Raw genomic sequence first — 24921 nt, forward strand, 5'->3', positions numbered from 1 at the left:
GCAAGTGGAATTAAAAATTAAATATTGTTTGATAGAATAAGTAGTCAGAAGAAGAGGATAGTGCTCAAGCTGCCATACTTCCCCCAGCATAGTTGCTCCTAGGGCAGCATAGCTTAAGCTGTGGGTTTATATTTCTGTTCCTAACTGGCCTGACCATAAGCAATTTCAAATAGGAACGTTTTAAGCATGGTCTTAAATGAAGAGACTGTGTCAGCATATTTAATATGGACCGGGAGCTGATTCCATAACACAGGCGCTTGTTGGCTAAACGCTCTACCTCCTACTGTACTTTTAGAGACTCTTGGGACCACCAGAAGGCCAGCATTTTGAGAGCGAAGAGCTCTGTTTGGATGATATGGTTCTATAGCATCTTTGAGGTAGGATGGGGCCATGTCATTTATGGCTTTGTAGGTCAGGAGTAGAATTTTAAATTTGATTCTAAACTCGACGGGGAGCCAGTGAAGAGACTCCAGCACCGGCGTAATGTGTTCTCTTCTTTTAGTTCCTGTTAGTAATCTTGCTGCTGCATTTTGAACCAGTTGAAAGCTTTTCATGGAGCTTTTAGGACACGCTGCGAGCAGGGAGTTACAGTAGTCTAATCTCGTCGTTGCGCAAATGGAAATAGGCGGTTTTACAGGCTTGATTTATATGAGTTTTAAATGAGAGCTCCTGGTCAAATAAGACTCCAAGGTTTCTTACAGTAGAACTGACATTGTCCAGTGTGACTATCTGCTCAGATAGAGCGTCTCGTAGATGCTTAGGGCCAAGCACAATGACCTCAGTTTTTTCAGGGTTAAGAAGCAGGTAGTTTAGTGTCATCCAGGTTTTTATCTCCTTCACACAAGTACTAAGTCTGTCTACTTGATCGCTCTGATCAGGTTTCATTGATAAATACAGCTGAGTGTCATCTGCATAGCAGTGGAAGTTAATGCCATGCTTTCTGATAATGTTGCCAAACGGCAGCATATAAAGAGTAGACAGAATTGGACCGAGTACCGAACCCTGTGGCACACCGTAAATTACTTTAGAGCATGGTGAGGAGCTCTGGTTTACATTAACAAATTAGTACCTATCAGATAAATACGATTTAAACCAGCTAAGGGCTGTTCCTCCGACACCTACATCACATTCTAACCTCTGCAGTAGAATGTTGTGGTCGATGGTGTCAAACGCTGCGCTGAGGACCAACAGGACCAGGATTGAGACCAGTCCATCATCAGCGGCTAATAACAAATCGTTTGTGACTTTAACTAGTGCAGTTTCAGTGCTGTGGTGGGCTCTGAACCCTGACTGGAAGACTTCAAATAAGTTATTGTCCTGCAGGTGGCGACAACGTTGTTTTACTACAACTTTTTTCAAGGATTTTTGAGACAAAGGGAAGATTTGAAATAGGTCTGTAGTTTACCAATAGGTCGGGATCTAGGTTAGGCTTTTTCAGAAGAGGTTTAATGACTGCATGTTTGAAGGACTGTGGAACATAGCCACTTTCGAGGGAAGTATTTATTATATTAAGAATACGGTCTATAATTAGGGGGAGAATGTCTTTGAGGAGTCTGCTTGGAATGGGGTCTAGGACACAAGTTGAGCTTTTAGAGGACATAATGGCTGAAGTTATCTCTACTTGATCAACAGCTGTGAACCTTTCTAAATTTACAGGTGGATTTATATGGGACGTTAGATTTACAGCTTGGGCTTGTTCAGGGCTAATAGCGGGGGTAATTTCATCTAATTTATCTCTGATTGTTTTTATTTTATTGTTAAAAAATAGGAGGAAATCATCAGAGCTGAGAGAAGCTGGGATTGAGGGCTCTGTGACAGTTTGTTAGCCTGGCCACAGTGCTGAAAAGAAATGTAGTGTTACTTGTGTTGACTTCTATTAGATTTGAATAGTATCTGGTTTGGGCCTTACAGGACAGCAGGCAACTTTTCCATGCTTTTAGGGATTCTTCTGTGTGGGTGTGATGAAATAATCCTTCTAGTTTTCTAACTCTGTTTATGTGAACGCAGTTCTTGGTTGTACCATGGGGAGGCGCGCTTTTGCCTAATGACCTTCTGTTTTAGGTGCTGCAACATCAAGAGCAGACTTCAGAGAATTCATGGTCAAGTCGACAAATTGATCACTTATACTGGGACTAAATCTGTTCTCAGCAGGATCACATGACATGTCACTGAATATTGGCTCTATTATTTTTTTGAATTTTGAGATTGATTTTTCAGATATCGTCCGTTTCATTATAACTTTATTCTGTGGGGCTGGATGATCTTTAAGAATAAACTGAAAGGTAATTAGGAAATGATCTGACAATATAGGGTTTTGAGGGAAGACAATGAGGTCACTAATCTCTATTCCATACGTTAGGACAAGATCCAGAGTGTGCTTATGAGTGTGAGTCGGTTTATTTACATTTTGAGTGAAACCAATGCTGTCTAACAAGGCGCTGAAGGCATTACTGAGAGAGTCACTCACGTTCACATGGATATTAAAGTCTCCAGCTATAACTATTTTATCCCAGGCTAGCACTAAGTTTGATATAAAGTCAGAAAACTGTGTTAAAAAACTCTGAATAGGGACCAGGAGGTCGGTATATAACTATGAACAAAACTCCTTTTTGGTTTTTCATATTTGGACATGTGATTGACAGCATGAGGCTTTCAAATGAGTGAAATGCATTGTTAATTTTAGGGCTCATGAATAGATTTGAGTGTGAGATCACTGCCACACCACCACCCCGGCCTGTGCTCCTGGCGGTGTGAAAGTTAACATGGGTGGTAGGGGTGAACTCATTTAGTCTGACATGATCGTCTTGTTGAAGCCACGTTAGAAGAGCAAGAAGATAGTCACCAATTAATTCATTAACTAAAAGCGATTTGGAGGAAATTTCTCTAATGTTTAGCAGTCCACATTTTACGTGCTTATACATTTGTATATTTGTGATTGTTATTTTTCTTAAGTTATTTGGTCTGACGCCTGAAATAGTTTTTCTTAGATGTGACTTTTTTGCATTATTTGTACGATGGACACTTAGTCTCTATCTGTCTTGAATCTGAACACTTCACATGTGACAGAGCGGGCGAGAGTTCAGCGACAGAGAAGCGTCTTACACTGCTGCTCTGCGCCCGGGGCTCATCCCTAGGTGGTCACTTAACACGACAAAGACTATCGGTCAAATTCCGAACTAATAGGGATGTACCCTCCGAAGTCGGATGGATGCCATCCCTGCGTATGAGCCCCGGCTTTCCCCAAAATGCACTCCAGTTATCAACAAAGACTACGTTGTTTTGAGGGCACCATCTAGATAACCAGCTGTTGAATACTGAAAGACGGCTGTAAAATTCAGCATTAATCCGATTGGGCAGAGGACCAGAAAATATTACAGTGTCTGACATTGACTTCGCCAATTCACACACCGCAACTACTTGAACTTTGAGTACCTCTGATTGTCACCGCCGGGCGTCGTTACCGCCTGCGTGAATCACGACTCGACGGAACTTCTGTCTACTCTGCTTTAGGAGCCTAAGATTTCCTTCGATGTCACCCATTCTGGCCCCCGGGTAACACCTAACGCTAGCAGCTGGCAGCTTCACGTCTCTGACTATAGAACTCCCGATTACAAGAGTTTCTCTAGTCTGTTCAGCGGGCGTGTGATCGCTGAGGGGAGAAAACCTATTGTAGACGGGAAGCTTACGGTGCACTACGGTTCGGCGTTTAGTGCTTTGCCCCCTCCGAACTGTCACAAATTGGTCTCTATTCTATTCCTGGTCTAGTCCCGGCTGCACGGGAGACGCTGAGGGGCTGAGCTCAGCCTTACTGCTAATGCTAATGCTAATGCTACGCCCTATAGCGCGGTCCGGTAAACCTGATGCTAGAGCCTGGCTATAGATGGACTTTAGCTCCTCTAAACGGCGGATCCACGCTTCTAACTCCGTAACCCCTTTAGTGCGTGATGCGCGTCGGCACTTCTCAGCTTCTCAGCTCTCCCCCAGCTCTCCCCCACCCTTCTCAGCCCTCGTCACTTGCTCCTGCAGCGCTAAGCAGCACGGGGAAGGGGTGGCTGCTTCAAAGGACAGTGAGACTCGTTGTTCTAGCGATAAAAAAGGCTATATATCCATCAGAAATTAATAAATACAAATTAGAAATGTTTTGCGGGCCGGATTAAAACGTCCCAGGGGCTGCATGTGGCCCATGAGCACCCCTGCTATACTGTAACTAAATGGGTTGAAATTTAACATTTGTAGTCTGTTTTATGTTCAGAAATCAGTGTAAAAAAAAAGATATATATATATATGTGTGTGTATATATATATATATATATATGTATATATATATATATATATGTATATGTATATATATATATGTATATATATATATATATATGTATATGTATATGTATATATATATATGTATATATATATATATATATATATATATATGTATATGTGTATATATATATATATATATTGTGATGGAAGGGTGGGGGCTGTGTCCATCCCAGGGGCGTCCCGGAGAAAAGCTCTGTGTTAGTCTTAAGCTACGTACAGACCGCCGCGGCCTAATCGCGCCCGACGCAGAATTTGAAAGGTTACGCACCGGACACGCGCTATTGACGCCCTGGCCACTGTACACAGGCGCGCGTATGGCGCGCTTGAGCTGTCTGCGCACATGCGCAGTAGAGGTGTTGTCGCATGAGCAGTGGAGTTGTTGACGGTGTGGCCTTTCATTGTGTAAAATGGCGGATATCGAGAGTGTTGTTTTCACCCTCACACGGAGGCGCCGGTCTCTGTATTCCACCGTGAATACATCGTACAGTTCCTTTCTCCCACACACGGCCACAATCAATCGTTCGTCTGCCATTGATGACGAGCAAGGAAAAAGTGGCGCTTCTTGGGGAATTCCACGGGGAATACCGGAAATGCGAGGGGCAATACGTACGTCACTAGAGCGTCAGCTCTGAATGGCTGCTGCGGCGGCTGCTACGCTTCAGCTGCAGGAGACCTCAACATATCTGAACGCGTCGCCAATTAGATACAGACAGCACACAGCGGTGCTAAGAGCTACTTTTACAATATATTTGTTCTAAGGCAAGCTATTAATTAGATGAAAAAAATCTGGTACAGTCTCTTTAACTTTAAGCAATGTCATTGATTTAATACTGAAGGATTTACCTCCCCCACAAAGCAAATATACAGATTTCAGTCCCTGCATTGTGATGAATACCTACTACAGTCTAACGTTCATGCAGAGATATTATTTGGCCCCGAACCCTTTCTCTCCACTGGGCTGAGTCAAAGAGCGTCTCCTGTTTTCTATCTGCTCATTCAGATGGACACAAAGAACAAATCATTCATGCAAACATCTCCTAATCTTCTATCAACTTTTCAAAGTGACAAAAGGGATCTGGAATAAAAATGGGTGGAAATAACAAAATGTATTTCTTAATCTATTTCCCAATTTTTCGTTTTTATCTGTATATAATTGAAAGTGAAAATCTTCACACATTTTGTTACGTTAAAGGCATAATGGACGATTTTTTGCCTTGTTTAGAACTCAAGCGGAAGTGCGCATGCGCACTCGCCCCCGTGCGGAGGCACACAAAAGCCTCGCTGCGAACACGTGCGTTTGTTTATTAGCGCGATGGATCGCATCTCTCGTCTCCGTAGATTTCCGTCTCTTCGGAGCCAGCTCGAACTGTCTTTCTAAGTCTTAATTTTGTCCTGTACACTGAGGGAACTATATGATGATAGATCAATGCGCTTAGACACAGGGAAACGTGCTGCTCTCCTGGGGACGAGCCAGAACGAGGCTGCAGGTGAGCAGTAGGTGCATCCTATGATTAATACGTGGCAGGACTAATCGGCAGTCCACGCCACGAGGAAATGAGATTCAGATTTGGCGCCAAAAAATGTATTACATTCATTCATTATTCATGAATGAATGATTCATTATTTGCCTCAAATTTCAGGCTGTTAACAAACTACATATCCTCGCAGTCATCAGTCAGGTTGAATCAAACAGTAAGAAAAGTGCCTTTTACTTCATGCGCAGGTGCGTGGCGGGTGCGTGCGTGGCGGGTGCGTGCGGGGAGCGTGGCGGGTGCGTGCGGGGAGCGTGGCGGGTGCGTACTGGGGGAGCGCGGCGGGTGCGTGCGGGGGAGCACGGGAAGCCGTGGCCCGTGCGGGGGAGCACGGCGCGCCCGAAGCGGGGTGGGCGTCGCCGTCGTCAACGCGGCTGGTGCAGAAAAGTTGGAAAAGCTTTTTTGCGGCAAGACGCGGCGCAGCAAATGATCAAGAGATTTTGCTATAGTAACGTGCCTACGCACTACCCGGAAGAAGGACCAACACAAACCCCGCATGAGGTTTCGACAAATCACAGAAGACGTGAGATTCTCACTGAGACGAAAGCACGTGTACCGCTTCTGTCATTCTGACAGCATGTCTAAGGTCTAAACACAGGCAATTAACAATTACAGGTTTTGACAAGAAACATTAGTTTCTCACTAGAGCATCCTCTTGAGACTATCTCAATGTGGTAATCTCACAATTTCGGTTGAATGGGATGGTCGTAGGGCCCGTGGACCATGTGGATTGAGTAAACAAACAGTTCATAACTTCTACTGATAAACATACCAAAGGATGTTCAGGGATGTTCACTAGATGTGAGCAAGGTCTATCAAGCTACTATCGTTTTATCAACGCGTAAATTTTTGTGATGCCACACATTTATTTTTTTTTGTCTTTTGAGGGGGGGAGGGGGTCCAGAGAGAGACGAAAAAAAATTTTCTTTTAAGCTTCAACCTATTTTGAGATGATCCCTAACCTGTTGGAGGTCCTGTTTTTCTTAAACTACAGAGACATGCTATTATGCTACTTTCTTCCAGAAGCCCGTCTGGGCGCCGCCATTCCAACTAATCCTCCTTCTAGTTGTACTAGTCAACATAGGGCTGCCGACCTCAAGAGAAAATAAGTTCTACTACACAGACTAAAAAGCAGTTTTTGGCCAGCCCAGGGTATCTGTGCATTGTGGACTTGTTGGTGCACATGAACGTTTTTTTACATGAACGGATATTTTACACAAATCAATCATTTTTATGCATATTTAGGGTTTTCGTGCATGAACCACCTTTTTAAGGTCATGACACAGCATCTCAATAGGATTCAAGTCAGGACTTTGACTAGGCCACTATAAAGTCTTCTTTTTCTTTAGTCAGTCAGAGGTGGACTGGCTGGTGTTTTGCATCATTGTCCTACTGCAGAACCCAAGTTGGCTTCGGCTTGAGGTCACGAACAGATGGCTGGACAGCAGAATTCATGTTTCCATTTATCAAAGCAAGTATTCCAGGTCCTGAAGCAGCAAAACAACCTTAGATCATCATACTACCGCCACTATCATATTTTACTGTTGGTATATGATTATCTTTTTCTGAAATGCTGTGTTACTTTTACGCTAGATGTAATAGGACACACACCTTTCAAAAAAGCTCATCTTTAGTCTCATCAGTTCAGAGTCTTGAGGATAATCAAGATATTTTCTGGCAAAAATGAGACACGCTTGACTTTGCCATGCAGGCAATTTTGGCCCAGTGTCTTATGGTGGAGTCATAAACCTTAACTGAGGCAAATGAGGCCTGCAGTTCTTTGGATGTTGTTGTGGAGTCTTTTGTGACTTCTTGGATGAGTCGTCGCTGTGCTTCTGGGTCAATGACCTGAAGCACACAGCCAGGATAACCAAGGAGTGTCTCTGTAAGATCACTGTTCTGGAATGGTGTAGTTAATCTCCAGACCTAAATCCAATAAAAAAATCTTTGGAGGGAGCTGAAACTCTACACACCTGGTTAAGAATTACAGGAAATGTTTGACCTCTGTAATTGTAAACAAAGTATTCTGAACCAAATATTAGCATTGCTTTTCTCAGGTGTACAAAATCAGGATATTTCAACATCTTAAATTGAGCAGAGTTACGTGTAAATTGTCCTCAGGGAGGAGTTTCCTAATAATAGCCTATTTAGTTAATCTATTTGTTTACGCTGCCTTAGTTTCACCTTAAACTAATCTTCTTTGTTACCCTGTCAATAGGTCATAACAATCATGTTGTTTGCTGACTGTAGCTCCCTCATCACTGATGAATACCCGCTTATCATATGACTGTTCTGTACTGTTTGATGCAACCAGTAAATTGAACCTTAAACAACAATTTCTGATTACAGAGGGATTCTCTTTTATAGCAAAAATTGCCTCCATAACTCCTATTTCAAAGCAACTCCTCTCCCTGCTTAGAATCTTCACCTCACTGACTTCAAATGAATGTTTTTTGGCTTTCCGATAAAGATGCACGGCGCTCTGCTATCCCGACTTTAACCAGTGAACTACACAGTGCTAGAAAGATTACATAAAGAGTTCTACTTGACTTACGTTCTTTCATATACAATTGTAATTATGCACTCTTAGCATCTGCCTCTAGGTGGCGTTGTGCCTGTACCTGACCCATGCTTTTGCAGACATAGGATGTTTTGGTTCTATCAGTGGAGCTCCTGTTGTTGTGGCCCAAGTTGTTGTAGTGGCACAGTGTTAGTTGTTGGCCCACTGCTGTTGGAGCGCTGTCCAAACTGATCTGACCTTATGAGTGCACCATTGCCCTGGGGAGCAGCCAGCCCACACTCCTCTGCAGAGAGAGCAGGCTGCTCTCAACCAAGTTTGACCAAGACCCAGAGTCTGAGAGGGAGGAAGGGTTAGCTTAGAGGAGAGGAGGCTTTTAGAATAAATATTACAGTGTGTGGTTTTTAACTCAGGGAAATGTACTAGCCATTAAAAACCAAAAAATCTCTTAAGTATATATCATTATTTCCCTGCCAGCCCTGTTCGAACAAGACATTTAGCCTGCCAGAGTTTTAGCTAAATTTAAACAATACTCATAGCCCCACAGAAAACTTTATTGGACCACACGTTGATACATGCTTGGGAGCTCCCCGCCAGAGACAGAGCTCGGCTGTGTGGTGGCGGGCAGCCCCACAGGAGCATCGCTAGCATTAAAATGATTAGCTTGTGGTTTTCTTCGGTTTTTGATTGTTTAGCCCCCTTGCCTTTTCCAGGTTTTGTCATCTCATACAGTGTTTTGCACCTCGATTTGTGGATAAAAAGGAGATTTTAAAGGCAAATATTGGCAGCAGACTGTAGCAGTACAACTAGTCAGTCGTGAAAGTCTCTGAAAACATGTAATTTTCGTCAGAATCAAACAATTTGGGGCAAAAAGTGGAGAAGAGCAAACTTTTATTAAACAAGCTTTTGTTCAGTTTTATGTGCAATTGCAATTAAATTAAGCCTTTACAGTGATAATTTTAGCTGTACCTTTTTTTTTTTTACATCTTCTAACAAACAAAAGCAGAATTACAGACCATGAGGGGCCATGCGAATTTTCCCTTTTATGATGCACAGATTATATGTGCAGCTAGATGCATGGGTAAATTAAATAGTTTTACTTACTACTACTTCTTTGGGCCACATGCCACAGTTGCACTCTCATGCAACTGTCTGTCACTGTCTTGTTCCTGTCTTGATGTCCCGATCCTCTTCACCAAACTTTGATCCTGTATCATGCTTTTCCTTGTTTGAAATATCAAATATCTGCTTCAAAGCTTGCTAAACAGTAGCATTTTTGTTTTGCCAGAGATCCATTCAGGAAGAAAGCAATACAATCTGTTGTAAGCATGTGTGCGTAGTATGCAGATTAGACAACATAACATCATACAGGCAGTTTCCCCAGCCTTTGGCCCTAGGGCACACCAAGTTACCGCATCTACAGCTTGTTTTGCACGTGAATGGTTAATGTACTGGGTGAACATGTGTGTCAGGGTGCCCCCTTTCACGTGATAGAAAAGTCCTTAAGACTGTAATTTCTGTCCATGGCTGGCTATGGTTGAGATTTATAACAGAGAAATTTGCATTAATGGCAGGCAGTTTATTGGTCCTTTATTTCAAGTTGAATTTACAATTGACTTATAATTCCATATGTATAAAATATTATGGAATATATTGTCCATCCATTTACCCTCTCTATAATCAATCTTTTAAAACGGAAATGGTCCCAAACAAATGAAAATTGCAAAAGTTATCCTCCACAAAGTTTTTTGTTAAAAGATTAGATCATTATATTGATGTATGTGTGTGTGTGTGTGTGTATAATATATATATATATATATATATATATATATTATATATATATATATATATTATATATTATATATATTATATATATATATATATATTATATATATAAACAATGCCTCTGAGCTTCCAAATCAAGCGTCTCAGACCACGTCGTTCCTGGTCACCAAAACAAACGCTTCATTACTCCTCATAACCTGCTTCATCACAAACCGAAGGAGAAAGTTAGAGAACATTGTGAACACCTCAGAGCAAAGTTCTGTTCAGTTCTGTTTTTATTATAGATGTGGGTTGTGTGTGTTTTATGGTGCTTTGTGTTGGTTTTCGTGGCTAAACCGGCTTTTAGCCCCGGCTAAATTGGAAGCTAAACTTTGCTATCACCATGTTATCGGGTTATTTTTCGGCGTTGTTCTGTACAAATTATATACTTATGTAGCATTTCTTGACCCGTGGGTCGTGTGGGTCGTGCTTTATGTGTGTTTTATGGTGTTTTGCGTTAGTTTTCGTGGCTAAACCGGCTTTTAGCTCCGGGGGCCGTGGGCTAAGTTGAAAGCTAAACTTTGCTATATATATTGTTATCGGGTTATTTTTCGGCGTTTTTCTGTAATCTTATAAATATATGGTATTTCTTGACCCGTGGGTTGTGTGTGCCTGCTTTATGTGTGTTTTATGGTGCTTTGCGGTTTAGTGTTGTTGTTTAGTTTTCATGAAATCAAAAGTTGGCTAATCCCCCAATGCTGAATCAAAAGTAAATATTTAATTCAACTCCGACTTCTGGATGGTAGAGATGTGATTTGTTAACGTGAAAATTACTTTCACATTCTTGGATTAATACATTTTTATTATGTACTGAATCACCTGTGAATTCTGTTTATCGACAAATGGCAATAAACCCGATTCTGATTCTTTGATGGTATTCAGGGCCTTTTGTAATCCAAGTATTTCCATTTTAATAATGTAACTTCTAATTCTGATTCAAGTCCTAATGAAAATAACACTACATCAATAACAACACAGCTGTAGGGGGAAAGTGCTGTCAGTGTGACAGGGGGAGGGCTTATTTCAATGAGGTGCAAATGAGCCCCCCTGTGACTCTGGGCTCACTCAGGTGAAAAACTTTGAGCCCCGTTTTCTCAGTGAAAGGTTTTGAGAGTTGTATACATTCAAATGACCACAACTTACTCAAATATGATCAGATGTGCATGAATGAGACATCATTGGATAGCTTTGAATTCACACTTTCAGAATATGTTAATAACTCAAAATGTCTCTGGGTGGACTTGTGACTGGTTAATCCACGGTCAGTCACATATTTAATGTTTATAACCCTTTTATATTATATAAAAATGAGCATCCTTTTGGTTTTAGAGCACACATTTCCTCAGCCTCCCCGGTAAGGTCTATTCCAAGGTACTGGAGAGGAGAATCCGACCGATAGTCGAATCTCGGATTCAGGAGGAGCAGAGCGGTTTTCGTCCCGGTCGTGGAACACTGGACCAGCTCTATACTCTCCATCGGGTGCTCGAGGGTTCATGGGAGTTTGCCCGGGGTGTCCTTTGGGGCGTGCTCCGGGAGTACGGGGTCCGGGGCCCTTTGCTCAGGGCTGTCCGGTCCCTGTATGACCGGAGCAGGAGCTGTGTTCGCATTGCCGGCAGTAAGTCAGGCCTGTTCCCAGTGCATGTTGGACTCCGCCAGGGCTGCCCTTTGTCATCGGTTCTGTTCAGAATTTTTATGGACAGAATTTCTAGGCGCAGTCAGGGGTCGGAGAGTGTCCGGTTTGGGGACCACAGGATCTCATCTCTGCTGTTTGCAGACGATGTTGTCCTGATGGCTCCATCAAACCCCGACCTGCAACATGCACTGGGACGGTTTGCAGCCGAGTGTGAAGCGGCTGGGATGAGAATCAGCACCTCCAAATCCGAGGCCATGGTTTTCGACCGGAAAAGGTGTCCTTGCCCCAAGTGGAGGAGTTCAAGTGTCTCGAGGTCTTGTTCACGAGTGAGGGAAGGATGGAGCGCGAGATTGACAGGCGGATCGGTGCAGAGTTGTGGTAAAGAAGGAGCTGAGTCGAAAGGCAAAGCTCTCAATTTACCGGTCGGTCTACGTTCCTACCCTCACCTATGGTCATGAGGTAATGACCGAAAGAACAAGATCGCAGATACAAGCGGTCGAGCCACCGCCGGGTGGCTGGGCGCTCCCTTAGAGATAAGGTGAGGAGCTCGGCCACAAGGGGGGGGCTCGGAGTAGAGCCGCTGCTCCTCCACGTCGAGAGGAGCCAGCTGAGGTGGCTTGGGCATCTGTTCCGGATCCCTCCTGGGGAGGTGTTCCGGGCATGTCCCACCGGGAAGAGGCCCCGGGGAAGACCCAGGGCACGCTGGAGAGTCTATGTCTTTCGGCTGGCCTGGGAACGCCTCGGGATCCCCCCGGAGGAGTTGGAGGAAGTGTCTGGGGAGGAGGAAGTCTGGAAGTCCCTGGTTAGACTGCTGCCCCCGCGACCCGGCCCCGGATAAAGCGGTAGAAAATGGATGGATGGATGGAGCACACATTTCCACAACAATGGTAGTTATTAATCTGGTTGAAAATATTTCCCAGTCATTAGATCAAAAACTCTATACAATTGGATTTTTAAAAATATTTACAGAAAGCATTGACCACACAATTAAAAAAGAATTAAAATTTAAAATATGGCTTAAAAAATATTTATCAGATGGTCTCCAGTATTTTCATACGAACTAGGGTCTAGTTCGTAGAGAATGAGTTGTGGCGTACCACAAGGCTGTGCCATTAGGAATCTTATGTTCTGAATTGCATCCTGTTTGCAAACAATACCACAGTTGGTAAGAGTCAATTATATTACATTTCTTAGAGTGATCATTGATTGCAAAAGTACATGGAAAGCACAAAATGTACAGAAGAAAGTGTCAAAATTAATATGCAATCCTATAAAAATTGCTGTATATTATATATATATATAATATATAACCAATATGCTTTATATTTACTTAATTCTCTCATCAAACCATACTTACATATATATCAATTCTTAAATTATTGAAGACAAAGTTCACCCAGAGAAAAAGTATATTATATATACGAAACTTTTCAGACTTTAAGCCGCTTTTTTCCCCCACTCTTTGAACCCTGTGATCACGGAGCTGTCAACTTATCAAGGAGGCTATGAGTGAGATTTTACTAAATTAAGACAGATTATGAGTGAGATTCTACTTTTAAGAAAGATTCAATGAAAATAAAGGGTAAAACAAGAATTCTTCATATTTATTCACTTTTTGTGCATCTTTTATAATCATGTACATGTATACAGTGTAATCTCAACATTACAGAAAGTCATAACAACAATAGGTCTATTTTAATGATTCTTGTGTCTCTGATTATATTCTTTGGTAGCTGTTTTTGCCGTCTTTAAAACTTCCTGTGGGGGTTCCCATTTATAGCATGGGTTGAGGGATTCAGGATTTGACATCTTCACTATCAGCAAAGAAGTGAGGGTACCCTCCAATGATAAGCGCCCCCTAAAATCTGTCTTGTTTTTTCTTACTAAACATAAGACTCTTTCCTCTCCTGAAGCGGTAACTCGGGCGCTGAAACATTGATTTGATTGTTGTGACCTAGTTTTATGTCAGCAGTTAGATCTACGGTGGCCTGTAGGAAGCGTTAAAATTTCCTGACGATAGTGACAGTGCTTGACGCGTTCGGGAAGGGCATTTTTTTTTTTTTTATGTACAATAATTTGAAGGTTTTATTTTTTTTGCGTGAGAAAAGGCCATGAGGCAGGTCATAAATGTGTGAGTCTCACACCAAATGCGTGAGACTTGACAGGTCTGTGATCATTACAACAGTGATGTTCATTTATAGATTTTTACTGGCTAACGGCCACCGGGGGGCAATCTAGCAGGAAGTATTTGACACACTGTAGAAGATGACGTTGTTGGACAGTGGTCTGTGTATTTCTAGCTTCAGAGTCAAATGAGGAAGTGAATCTAGACGCGGCTAAACACGAAGACACACGCGTAATGCGGACAGGCAATATACGGCGGTCTGCAGTTTAGAACCTGCTGTAGTGAAATTAGACTTTAAATAAATATTTTTCAGAATAAAAACACATTTTATCATAGTAAAACTTGGAATGCTTGAGGACATCCTGTGCAGTATTATGTAGTTTTGTTGATAAATGTTCACTGGTGTACTACAATATGACAACTGTCCACCAACGTGTTTGAGAGAAGGGTACAATAAGCCTTGGCCTACACCTGGTCAAATTACAGTTTTATTTCTTATCTTGTTTTGTGCTTGCATGTGGAGCACTAAATTCATTCATTATTGACATTGAGTAAACTTGTTCTCTAAGCACACCAGATAAAAAACAGACATAGACTGTAAAATTATTATAACACACTATAACTTGCGTAAAGTGAACTCAAAATAAAGATGGATAAATCTATTGGATTTGACCGCAGCGCGACAGACACAACTGAGCTCGGAAGCCATCATTCCGGAACGCGTCTCTTCCAATTATTTTTATTGGCTGCTGGGCTCTGTAAGTGCACAGGAGAGTCAGCAAACATCCCGCTGTACTGGAGCACCGCAAAAACCAGGCTTTTAATTCAACATGTTTCAATGACTGCGACTGGAGTCTTCAACTAGTGATGACTAAGCGTGACTGAAAATCTGGCTTAAAGTCATGTACTGTGTCCTCAGCTTTAGTCTTTCCAAAGTATTCAAACAATGAGTTTAAATTAACCTAATTAAATTATGTTACTAAATGTAATGTTAAAGACCAATTCACACTGGAGCATGTGGTGGCCCATAATTTGCCTCCTGCAGCTCTCGTCCCTCTTATTTTGAAACTTTACAACACTGATTTTGTCAGTCACAGTGCAGAGCCCATCTTTACTTACTGCAGAAGTGCAAAGAGATTTTCAGCCACTGTGTCACGTCCAAATTCTACAATTTCCAATCAAGGTACAAGCACCTTGTGTGCATGCTCATGGAATATAATGGAGGTGGCTTTTTTTGCTTATCAAAATTTACCTTTGCGCTTTGGTCTTTATGGTCACTTACTGAACCTAGAGCTTTCATTGAAATGCAAATCAATGCTTTCCTGTATCACAGCAGCAAAAGCAACTTGAATTCATGAAGTCTAATATTTTTGTCTGTCTTTTTCGCCCCTCCCTCTCCTCTAGGCTGGCTCTGCCCATGTTCGCATTCGTCGTGATGCCAACGAGCAGCTTGTCCTAGCGCATGTGACCAACCGTCTGATGCCTCTGGTGTCCACTCTGACAGTGCAGATCTTTAAAGATGATTGGAGCAGACCACCGCTCACAGGGGCTCTGGCCTCTCCCTCTTTGCCTCCTGTGGGCCCAAGTGAGGGTTACAGTCCCCTGCCCTCCGTGGACCCTCTGGAGCTGGACCCTCTGACCTCCACCCCGGCCAAACAAACTAGCCCCCCTCCAGAGTTCTCCTTCAACACCCCTGGAAAGAACGCCCAGCCTGTGCTGCTGTCTGCCCCAGGACACCACATGCAGCGGCCCTACACTGTGGGCCTGGGGTACACAGGCTCCTCTTTCACTGGGCCGCTGGGACAGGGGCTCACCCGGCCCCTAGAAACGGGCTTTGGGCTGGGGCTGTCCTCTCAGATCTACAGGACTGCTTATGGAGGGGCCATAACTCCTCTGAGGTTCAGCGGATCTACTCCTCTGGGCTCTCAGGCTCAGTACAGGCAGTACAGGCCCTGAACTTGGACTTGAGTATTTTTTCATGAAAAAACGTAGCTATTTATTTGGGTGCAAGGGGAACCTGAACGGAAAGAGGTTGTTACGATTTATTCTTAATTTTTTTTTATCAGGATGTTGAGAGTGGACCTCAGTATGAGAGCTCTAATAGAGCTTATTTGTTACAAAGGAATATATATTTTGAAGTGACACATGCTGCATTCCATTATCTTTATACTATACTTTATTCATTGAGTTGACTATAATTCCATCTGGATTGAGTTTAAACAAATGGGGGTTTTGTGTCTAAAACAAATGAAGCAAGATTCTTTCATTTCATAGAAAGACGTTAACGATGGTTTTAAATGCATTGCAACAATGTGTTGATCATTGTAAGTCAGATCATTGTATTGTAAGTAAAACAATATTTCTGGACCATATCATTATTTCTGATCCATATCTTACACCAAACCTTTGTATTTCATAGCATTATTGCAAAATCAGATGTGTTTTGATTCGGCAGATAATGGTTCAGCAAAGTAATTCTAAACCAACTCACCATGCTCCTATTAACAAAGACAACACTATTTTTAAATCATCATGTAAAATTAAATAAACAACTTCTGATTTTCATCTGTAAGAACTTTTTATTATTATATTTATAATATTCCAACCTTTTATTTAGTTTTTTTTAATGATTTGGTCCCTGTGGGCCCAAGTGAGGGTTCCTCTTCGTCAGGCAGGGGAGCATTCGGACAAGTGCGTGGATCGATGGATGGCGTGTGTCTGACTGCAAACAGAGCAGACAGGCCAGGTCTACCATGTGTTGAAAAGCTAATTCTAACCTCCACACCAGGGCACCACCAAACGAAACAAAAGAGGAGAGGCGTCATCTTTGTTTGTGCAGGTTTGTGTGTTAGAGGTGGACAATATGCTGTGTCATAAGGATGTTCTAGATGTTCCAGAGGCGACTGGAGGCAAAATTAAGTAAACCATAACGCACTTTCAAATATGCAAAAAAATAAAGGATAATAATAGGATTTTAATAGGATTCTCTTTTCTTTTATCGTTTAGAAACCGCTTAGCGAGACCAGTCCACTTGAAGGGAGTTCCAAGATGCAGGAGCAGTCAGTACTTAGACGGGGTACCAACAAACTACATATCCGAGTGCGGATCATAACTCTCTGCACGAGGGCACACAAGTAGATAGGGCTCACATTTACATATTACTTCATACACTAAAACATTCAATGTGTGAATGGCATCCAAAGAAGGCTGTAAGGCGGCTGTAAGGCTTATGTCTTGTATGGCCACAGTGGTGGATGAGCCGGCAACAACCTGTTGTGAATTTCAAAGCCCACTATCATAGGATTCCAGATATTTTGCAGTAGCATTTGTATAAAGAGCATCGCCATAATCCTATGAAGGCATAAAAGTGGCCAATACCAGACATTTACGAGCTTCAAGGGTAAAACAGGCTTTATCACAATAAAGGAACCCGAGCTTTACCTTCAATTTGAGTAAATTTTTGTATGATCTAGAATAAAACCAAGGTACCAGTATATATAATTTGAGACTAATTCAATATAGTTTTCCTGAAAGGTCTTAAGGGGGTTACTCTCTGTTAACGCGTGTCCATGTACCATAGCTTTAGTTTTTTCTGAATTCCGCTTAAAACTTAAGGAATTTCTATACTGCATCACTGAGAAAGCAAGCTATAAAGACTCAGACAATGCAAACAGTAAAGTACTGTGTCGTCCACATAAAAATTATACTTCACACTTGACGGACAGATTATTAATATAAATGGAGAGTAAAAGTGTACCTTAAATGGAGCCGTGAGGTACAAAAAAGAAGCAGAACTTTTCCAACTGAATTCCCTCCAAACATGTGATCCTGTGGTTCTCCAGTGAGATGTAAATATACTTTCCCACTCTTCATCATTCAGAACAAAATGGGCCTCTCTCCCATTTACCCTTAATGTAATCAGTAGGGACTGCCCAGACTATTAATACAAATACATTTGTATAATTTAGATATTAGTCTCCTCAAAAGTAAAATTTTAGAATCTTTAATGAATGTTTCAGTCAAAGGGCTCTGATGGTCATCATTCTTTTTGATTTATTAATTGAGCGTCTGCGTGATGTCACGCAGGCACTATATGTTCTTGTATTTTGAGTGATGTCACGAATTTTTTATTATTATATTTTCCATGATTTTCCATTTAGCCAGTTTCAACTCCTTAACGCTTCAACCGATTTCATTATGATGGCTTTCACAGTAGTACGTGTGCTATTACTTTTGACATTTGAACAACTTGTACTTTGTGCAGAATTGTCAAAAGTATTAGTACTTTTTCCCCATTTAAATGAGTGTCTGCGGAATTCTTTAGACTTTATTCTTTAGGCTTTTGTGACGGAGCCAGTCGAGCGAGAGAGAGAGAGGGAGGGAGTGAGAGAGAGAGAGGGAGGGAGAGAGAGAGAGAGGGAGGGAGGGAGACATACACACCTACACACACGGGAGGGGGAGGTTGGGGAGAGGGAGGGGGAGAGAGAGGGAGATGAGGAGAGACGCAGACACTCTAGCAATGGCTTCAGCCATTGCAAATTTTCTAGTTATAATAGCTCCTTATTTCTAAATATCTAAAAAGGATTCTTTGAACTCATCAAAGCTTGTCAGATGATCTTCTTTTACAATCTGGTAAAAAAAAAAAAAAGAAGGTACACCTTTTGTTGTCCAGACCTTAAATCTGTCTGTCTGTGCTGTTGGGTGGGACATTTTGATGATAATTCAACCAATTTACGATTTTAACCTCTTTGTTTGGTTTTTATCAGCCACCTACCCCAAATGACTCAACTGCCTGTTATCTGCCAGTAAGGCCTGCACAGGAGCCACCGGCGCAACACCAATCTCAATATTATATATATATATATATATATATATATATATATATATATATATATATATATATATATATATATATATATATATATATATATATATCGTGGTTTAGCTGCTGCTCCTGAAAAGCTTTCTGTATCCTGTCCTTCTCCCTCCAAGACCCCCAAAAGCCGAAGGCTTGGACAACGTGATCTGGACTCCAAATCCAAGCGCTTTTTTTTCATATTATTGTCCTTCACACATCTCAGCGCTTACTGTCTGCAGATCGTCCGCATTATCTGAACCCTTTGTTTTGTTTTTTTTGGTTACGTATTGTGCTTTCCTTGTTTACGCATCCCTTGGTCTTCTTTGGTATTAAGTGGGTCAAATGATGATCTCTCTTTCTCTTTATTTATTTCAAAATTGTTTGGACGGTCTGGTGTGGAGCAGGTGCGTTGAAGACGTACAATTACAGTAGGTGGCGATAATGTAACACTTGGACACCAATCGCCGTTAAACACCAAAGAAGAAGATTTTAAAGCCAAATTTTGCAGCAGAAATGTGGGTGCATCAGCTCAAAGCGCTGCCGTAGCCTGGAAGTCAGAATCTTCCAATTTCCATCCCCAACCGGCTGTTTGATGAGTGGATTAAAGCAATCTCAAGATTTGAATGGGAAGGCAAAAAAACATGTATCTGGTTAAAAACTTTAAAATTATCAAAAGGAAAAGGTGACCGAGGTTTGTCTTGTTGAATAAATTACTTAGTTTCAGCTTAGGTCAGAGCGTTGCTATACTCGTTAGACAGAATATTAACCTCAATGGAAAAATATTGTGAATAACGTGTTCCTGCACAGGCCTTACTGGCAGATGACTAACAGTTGAGTCATTTGAAGGAAGTTAAGAATCCTTGGATAATACTTCTCGTTTGCTAGACTTCCTGCGTACATGTGCTGAGAAGGGTTCTCTGGTTCTTTTGTTCTGTTTTATTCTACAAACTGCAGATTTTCTGCTGCTTTTGGCCCCGGCTCCTAATTTGTTATTCCCTAATAGCCTAAAATCTGTAGCCAACGAGCCATGTGCCGCATAATCTGCTGCCCCTGCATGCTGAGGTCAGGCAGCCGTGTCGGAGGGCACACAAGGTCGTGGCGTCTGCTTCCATTGCGTTAAGTAGAGCAGAAAAGCGAGGGTGGCGGAGCATAGTCTTCCCACCAAAGGTATATAAACGTGTACAAGGGAAAACGTTGCAGTGTATGTGTGCCGCGTGCAAAGCGGCTGGGATCACTGGATCTGTTTACAGCGATTTAAGGATTAGACAGGCCCTCAGACTTCAACTAGAGAGTTATCCGTACATGTGCCTTGTGTGGACATCACATAGACATGCAGTACATTTCTAGAGGGTGCTTTTAAAGATGACATGCTTTTTATGATATCAAGTAGTAAATTATAAGGCATATTATACATTCATTTAAAACCACTTGATATTTAGCAGAGAACATTGATTCTCTGCTGCTAGCCTCATAGTTGTTTTAGTGAAATGGGGTTTTAAGGGTTGTGTTGAACTGAAATTACCGTATTTTCCGGACTATAAGTCACACTTTTTTACATAGTTTTGGCCGGGGTGTGACTTATACTCCGGATGGACTGATTTCTGATATTTTTCGTTATTTTCACACCGGCAACCGCACTTCAGATGCCGACAAGAAAACGACACAGAAGTAGAGGCACTTCCTCTACCTGTAGAAACCAGATAAAAACAACCATCACGGACGCGAAGAGGTGACCTGACCCTTAATCCATGTCCTGACGCAAGACTCCACGATACAGAGTATGTGCCGGACTACATTTATCAGTAACCCATCCATCCATCCATCCATTTCCATCCATTTTCATCCATTTTCTACCGCTTGTTCCCTTTCGGACTGGAGCTTATCCCAGTGACTTCGGGCCTTAGGCGGGCTACACCCTGGACAGTGGCCAACTTGTCGCAGGGCCAACACGGAGACATAGACTTTACAGACACCATTCACTCTCACATTCATTCACTAGGGCCAATTTTAGAGTCACCAATTTTACCTAACACATGCATGGTGGCAAAGGCGGTTAGCGCTCTTGCCTCCCAAGAAGGAGATCGTGGGTTCGATTCCCGGACCAGACCAACATCACATGATCTCTCTGGGTGAAGTCTGCATGTTCTCCCCGTGTTACCGTGGGTTCTCTCCGGGTTCTCCGGCTTTCTCCCACCGTCCAAAGACATGCATGTGTTAGGTAAAAATTGGTGACTCTAAATTGGCCCTAGTGAATGAATGTGAGCGTGAACTGTCTATAATGTCTGTGTCTCTGTGTTGGCCCTGCGACAAGTTGGCCACTGTCCAGGCTGTACCCCGCCTAAGGCCCGAAGTCACTGGGATAGGCTCCAGTCACCCGCGACCCCGAAAGGGAACAAGCGGTAGAAAATGGATGGATGGACATGCATGTCTTTGGACGGTGGGAGGAAGCCGGAGAACCTGGAGAGAACCCACGGTAACACAGGGAGAACATGCAGACTCCACCCAGAGAGATGTTGGTCTGGTCCGGGAATCAAACCCATGATCTCCTTCTTGGGAGGCAAGAGCGCTAACCGCCTTTGCCACCGTGCACCCCTATCAGTAACCCATATTCTTATATTCACATTTATCATCTGCACTCAGAAAAACAGCATAGATAGGTTTGACGTGACATGGCCTATTTTCCCAGTACTGTTATGTTACTGTACAATTATGAGAGCCTGGCAGTTTATATAACATCAAGATCATGTCAAATGTAACTTTGTTAAATTATTGCAACCACACAAAGCAAAGTGATTAACAATGGGGTAGGAGTTTATATGTTTTTGTTATTTTCCACTCAATTTCAAGCTATTGTCTATTATTATAGTATAACATCTCATCTCTTCTCAATGACTTAAATACTGTACACATGGTGGTCATTCAAATGTATATGAGGCGCCGCAGCCTTAATGCCGGTACATGAAACTGAGATAAACCCAAAAAAAGATTTTTTTTTAAAAATGTGTGATTTTCGTTTTTTTGCAGAATGTGCTAGTTGAAGTTATGAATAAGCCCCTGTGTGCTTCAGATAACACTATTGGTTGTCTTAAACGTATACATTAAGCTGTTAAAAATGTGGAGTTTTCGGGTCTTTTTCCTGCTCTCCTGGGGGGCGTCACCTTTTTCTAGCCAACGTATTGTTTACATTTTCCACCAATCAGCTGTGATCCGCATGGCCAGCTGCGTGCTCTGCGTGCTCTCTGTGTTTTCCTCTCATTACTCCAGACCGTCTTCAGAGCACAGTCTTCAGAGCTTACATTTCCTGGACTACATTGCGACAGAACTGTTTACTCAGGTACACTTTTACTTTACTACTAAATTATTGCTTTAACGCTGTGTTTTAAGGCGGTCTCGTGATCACTTTAGAATCTTACTTGTCTGCTCCGGTAGAGCTAATGCTAAGCTAAAATGTTGCTTCAGTGCACTCTGCAATACGGGCTTAATGTGACTACTTGCTGTTATCACCATGTTATCGGGTTATTTTTCGGCGTGGGTTGGCCCGTGGGTTGTGTGGGTTGTGCTTTGTGTGTGTTTTATGCTGCTAAACCGGCTGTTAGCCCCACAGCCTGGAGCTAAACGCAGCTATTCGGAGCTAAGTTGTAAGCTAAACTTTGCTATGTTATCGGATTATTTTTCGGCGTTTTGTCTGTACAAATGATATACTTATGTAGTATTTCTTGACCCGTGGGTTGTGTGGTTTGTGCTTTGTGTGTGTTTTATGGTGTTTTGCGTTATGTTTTAGAAAATAAATAAACTAGAAATAGAAAAAAACTACAACTCCCGATACCACTTCTGGTCACGTGACTTACGTACGTCACACGTCACGCACGCACTGCGTCACTCGAACCAATCACGCGCTTGCCTGGCCATTATCAGCTTCCTGTGTGTCTCACTGTGCACGGTGTTGGGACGACAGGATGGCTGAACCAGGTAAGCTTTGCGACTAAAACACCCGCTTTTAATCACTTTAATGTGCGCCGGTTTTAAACTCGAGTGTATGTTCATGTTTTGGTTTGCTGTTCTGCAAGTGTTTTGCTTTTACGAGCCGTGTTATCTCAAGTGAGCTAGCTAGCCCCGCTAGCCGAGGGCAGATGTCCCAATATCTCCGCGTTTTGCATCTTAAATACACCGTTAACGTCACAATGTGAACTGTTATCTGTGAAGCGTGTTATTCCCATATTACTGTTAACCCTAATCCTTTTTTTCCCCTTTTCAGAATTGTCAAAGACACCCTGACTGACATAATCAAACACTATGACGAAAATGGAGCAACACCACGGTTGAGGAAGAAGCGCGCACAGCCACATTCACGCAGGTTCATCAGCCATGACCTGATTCACACCGTTGTGGAGTTTATCAAAAACTATGCAGAAGTCTATTCCATAATGCTACCTGGTCGACATCCTGGCCATAAGGACTGGCATGTGAAGTTGCTCCCAACCCATGTGACTAAGGTCTCTACGTGAAGTCTGCTAAGGAGCTTGGTAAGTGTAAAACATTATTTTGGTGATTTTCATGTTTTAATTATTAGAGTATAATTAACCATAAGCAACATCTGTTTTTCAAGTGAGTCTGCAGTTTGTAAATCAAGCTTCAGATCACTGTGGAAACAGCTTCTCCCACACATCAGAAGCTGCAGGCCACGCACAGATCTCTACAACAGAATCTAATGTGCTGTCTTTGGACCCTCACCGCCAGCAAGCAAAGACATCAGGATGCATTACAGCTTTGACTTTGCACAGCAGGTACTAATAATAGTGCAAATGCAGAATAGCAATTATAGAGACATATACGTCTTAATCAAATGTCATATGTATTAATCTAATCTCCTTTCTCTCTCTGTCTACTACAGATACACTTTCCGTCCAACCCTCTGCAGCCGGGGCCAAGCTTCACTACACAATGGACATCCACTTCCTCATTGCTGGCCACACCAAATTCTCCCCTGATTGCGGCTTTGGACTTATCAAGCGAGCATACATGAAGACCAGGGTTGACACTTTGGAAGACATCGCTGAGGTTAGTTTATATTATTTGACTACTGTAATGTGTAAACATTAGCCTGGCAAAACTTCAGTGCTGCTCTCTGTTCTGCTTAAGATATGTTTCTTCTGTTTTTTTTTTTACATTGTCGCCCTTGTCATCAGGTAGTGGAAAACAGCTCTCCTGAGTCTCACTTCAATATCCCACAGCTTGTTGGAACGGCGGATGGCAAAGTGTTTGTCAAGAACTTCGACTGGCAGAAGCATCTGAGTCCCTTCTTCAGATGGCTTCCAAAGATCAAGAGTTATCAGCACTTCAGGTATTTATATTGAAACTCTCAAATTGTGTTAAAAAAAAAAATAGTTAATGAGTGTTATGTGAAATAGTTAGCCATTTCTTAAATGTCCTGTTATTTGTTTACAGCTTTGATGCCAAGAGACCAGGTGTGGTGCTTGCGAAAAGTCACTGTGAAACAGAACCAGTGGAATTTCAGCTGTTCTGCCTCCGGTTGACAATCTGAAACTTTGAGCCCCGTTTTCTCAGTGAATGGGTTTGAGAGTTGTATACATTCAAATGACCACAACTTACTCAAATATCTACATGAGTGAGACATCATTGGAAAGCTTTGAATTCACACTTTCATAATCTGTGAATAACTCAAAATGTCTCCGGGTAGACATGTAACTGGTTTAGCCACGGTCAGACACATATATGTGTATTTCATATGAACTTGTTTTTGCACCTGTATATTGGTAGAGATATGCAAATATCTTATTATTGTAAACCTACACTATGCTAATCAATTAATCATAAAAATATTATATTACTAATAACAGGACATCAGCACAAATGACCTAAGACCAGGTTCAAACTGAGACTAAACAAAATATATCTACCAGAAAAAACATGGATGAGCTATAAAGCAGGACTAAAGCAGCTCTAAAGCAGGACTACACCACATGCACAGTATCATGCATGTTTTTGGAGTTGTCTGACTCACAGCAGCCGCCCCGCAGCGTCTATTTTTTTCAACCCCCTTCAAGTCTGTTAAAAATAGCCCATACTGAGCATTGAAATATATGCAACGTAA

The 24921-nt window shown here is 42.1% G+C and overlaps 1 protein-coding gene and 1 pseudogene across 1 annotated transcript in view; one reads left to right on the top strand and one right to left on the bottom strand.

Moving 5' to 3' along the window:
* slc30a6 (solute carrier family 30 member 6) overlaps positions 1 to 16420 on the top strand; it is a 68231-nt gene extending 51811 nt beyond the window's left edge. Inside the window, exon 12 of the mRNA XM_072437262.1 lies at positions 15356 to 16420. Coding sequence (XP_072293363.1) covers positions 15356 to 15907 — 552 coding nt within the window. The 3' untranslated portion in view covers positions 15908 to 16420. The remainder of the gene's footprint in view (positions 1 to 15355) is intronic.
* LOC140351423 (uncharacterized) lies at positions 3043 to 8481 on the bottom strand (annotated as a pseudogene).
* Positions 16421 to 24921: the final 8501 nt, after the last annotated feature.

Source organism: Eucyclogobius newberryi, unplaced genomic scaffold (genome assembly GCF_026437365.1).
Source record: "Eucyclogobius newberryi isolate DKJ021-1_F unplaced genomic scaffold, fEucNew1.0.hap1 SCAF_8, whole genome shotgun sequence".
Lineage (NCBI taxonomy): Eukaryota > Metazoa > Chordata > Actinopteri > Gobiiformes > Gobiidae > Eucyclogobius > Eucyclogobius newberryi.